The sequence below is a fragment of the Penaeus vannamei genome, chromosome 25 (genome assembly GCF_042767895.1).
Source record: "Penaeus vannamei isolate JL-2024 chromosome 25, ASM4276789v1, whole genome shotgun sequence".
Taxonomy (NCBI): domain Eukaryota; kingdom Metazoa; phylum Arthropoda; class Malacostraca; order Decapoda; family Penaeidae; genus Penaeus; species Penaeus vannamei.
In genome coordinates this window covers 9,180,595-9,183,094 of record NC_091573.1, presented here as the reverse complement: position 1 = coordinate 9,183,094, position 2,500 = coordinate 9,180,595, and the positions used below count along the sequence as shown (strand labels likewise).

Sequence of the window (2,500 nt, the reverse complement as noted above, 5' to 3'; positions counted from 1 at the left end):
CCCTCCTCTCTCTTTCCTTCTCTACTCTCTCTCTCTGTCCTTTCACTCTCTCTTTTTTCTCTCTCTCCCTCCCTCTCCCTCTCTTTCTCCCACCGTCTCCCTCTCTCTCTCCTCCCTCTCTGTCTCTCTCTTCCCCTCTCTCCCACCGCTTTCTCTCTCTCTCCCTCCCTCTCTGTCTCTCTCTCTCATATCATGCTTCTGTATGGATGGGCGTGCCGTATCGCACCCGCGGTTCTTCAACAACTCGCTAAGTCTGAGCAAATTTACTCGCTTCATGAAATCATGAGTTGAGGAGGTGATCAGTGTTTTAAAACAATCTCACAATCTCTAATAATTTTTAAAGTTTTTAGTCCATATCGTTCTTATCTTAGTAATGTAGAGTTTATGTTTGTTCTGTGTTTTGCTCTCTCTATCTACTCATGTATAATTACATGCTATCTCCATCTCTAACAACTCTTCATCACTACATTACATTCTCTCTCCATTGCTGTTTATCCATTTACGCGTATATATCTGTTTCTAACAGGTTTTTGTCTTTTACTCTTGTTATTCCTCTATTTCTCCCATTTGTCATTTCCTATTTTTACTGTTTCTTTCTCTCCTACTAAGTATCAACTTCTCGTTTCTTCTTCACTGCACATTCGTTAGGGTAAAATCTGACGACATATGTAGTTTGTGGAGAAGACTTTAGATATCTCCTATCAATGATTGTTATGATCATTATCATTAATTGTCATTCTCTTGAATTTCACTATTAACATCTCCATAACAATATATTGTTGTTAGTCACCAGTTCATGTAGCTCAATGGTATCGATGATCACTTCAGTTATGGATTATCATTATCATCATTATTGTCATCATTGTTTACATTCTCGACCCGTATCATTGTGCATTTGATCATGTGTTGTCGATCTTTCACGCGCTCAAGTTAGCTTTGATTGCAATTTTTCGTCTCTCAACCTTGACTGAGACCAAGAGTTCAAAAGAATTTCCCGAAGGAAGTGACATACCTTCTCCTGGTTCACGGTAAGATGCGTTAGATCAGCAATGTCGGCAATTAATCACTTGGGGCCAAATTATGCGTCGGGGAAGTGTGCATTAAAGAGATCTTGATGCCATGCATCGCGGTGGAGGAACAGGAGAAGCTCATAGAAGGGAAGGTGGGGGGGAAGGAGGAGAGGGGAAGGAGGGGGGGGAGAGGGGGGGGAAGAAGGGAGAGGGGAAAGGGAGGACGTATCCACTCTCATTCTTTCTCTCTCTCTCTCTATCCTCTCTCTCTCTCCCTCTGCCCCCCTCCCCCCTAGTCACTTAGGGTCGCCGCGCATTCCTCAAACAGGATTGATTGCCCAGTGTAACCTTCACCTTCGCTTGGCTGGGTTTTGAGAGTGCCAGCATTTGGATTGCAACCACCTGAGCCGCCCTGGTTTCGACTCAGAATTCACCAGCTCTTCCGAAGCCCATGATTTCCCTTTTCATCGATGGTTGTAGTTGAGACATCACAAGGGTCGGCATTCCGCTACAAATTGAATGTGAAGTCAAATGACACTTCCACCAACGTTCCTGCCATAATGAACTCACTAGATTGTCATTTGTCACCGCGAAATTGCATTATGGGTAATGAGACTGTCGGGACGAAGGGCGCAACCGGCATCGCGAGAGGCAAGCGAACTCCGCCCATCCGCACGCAGATCAGAAGAGCCGAAATCCCTTGACGGCCTCCGCGGGTTTTGATCCCCGAGGTTCTTGGGTAGTCGAGTAGCGTCGTAAAGTTGGCGACCACATGTGGTAAGCGACACGACGTACAAATTGTCCCATGCCCTGCCTCGGCTCGGGTCACTGCCAAGTTCCTGCTGGACAGTTGATGCTTGACAGTAAGAGGTGGAGAAGGTGGGGTGGTAGGGGGGGTAGGGGGGAAGGGAGATTATGGTAACAGTGGTTGCAGGAAGTTCAACAAGGGGTACAGAAGGAAATTTAGGGCGAAAAGTTCCACTAGGAGGGTCGTGAAGGGAGGGAGGGAGTTCCAGAGAGGAACAGGGGATGGGCAGAAGGGAGATATCTAGAAGGGAAGGGGATTAGGGATTGATTTAGGGGAGGTGAGGGGGAGGGAGAGGGGAAAGGGGAAGGGAGAGGAGGGGGTCAAGTGGGAGGAGGGGAATCTATAAGTATTTTTCCCACATACTGATCCTTGTCATCGTCGTGAACTACTTCAAATATCTTTATTCAAAATAACTGTTAAGTCTAATGTTGCAAATGGGATAAACAAGAAGCACTTTTGAAGGCGCAGCTTCGTTATGAACATAAGGACATTTATTAAAGCAAGTCAAGATAAAAGCAGAGAGAGAGATAGAGAGAGAGAGAGAGAGAGAGAGAGAGAGAGAGAGAGAGAGAGAGAGAGAGAGAGCAGAAGAGTAAAAAAAAAAATGTAAAAGCCAAACAGAATGAAAAGTGACTTTGACAATAGCAAAGCAAGGGTAAACAACCCAAAATGATTAAAATCA

At 45.4% G+C, this 2,500-nt stretch overlaps 1 protein-coding gene across 1 annotated transcript in view; it reads right to left on the bottom strand.

The window, feature by feature from the left end:
* Positions 1–1,302: 1,302 nt before the first annotated feature.
* The window catches only part of LOC138866365 (proline-rich protein 36-like), a 23,874-nt gene continuing 22,676 nt past the window's right edge, over positions 1,303–2,500 (bottom strand). Inside the window, exons 4-6 of the mRNA XM_070138892.1 lie at positions 2,182–2,216; positions 1,687–1,849; positions 1,303–1,422 (exon numbers count right to left, since the gene is read on the bottom strand). Of these exons, the coding sequence (XP_069994993.1) occupies positions 1,303–1,422; positions 1,687–1,849; positions 2,182–2,216 (318 nt within the window). The remainder of the gene's footprint in view (positions 1,423–1,686; positions 1,850–2,181; positions 2,217–2,500) is intronic.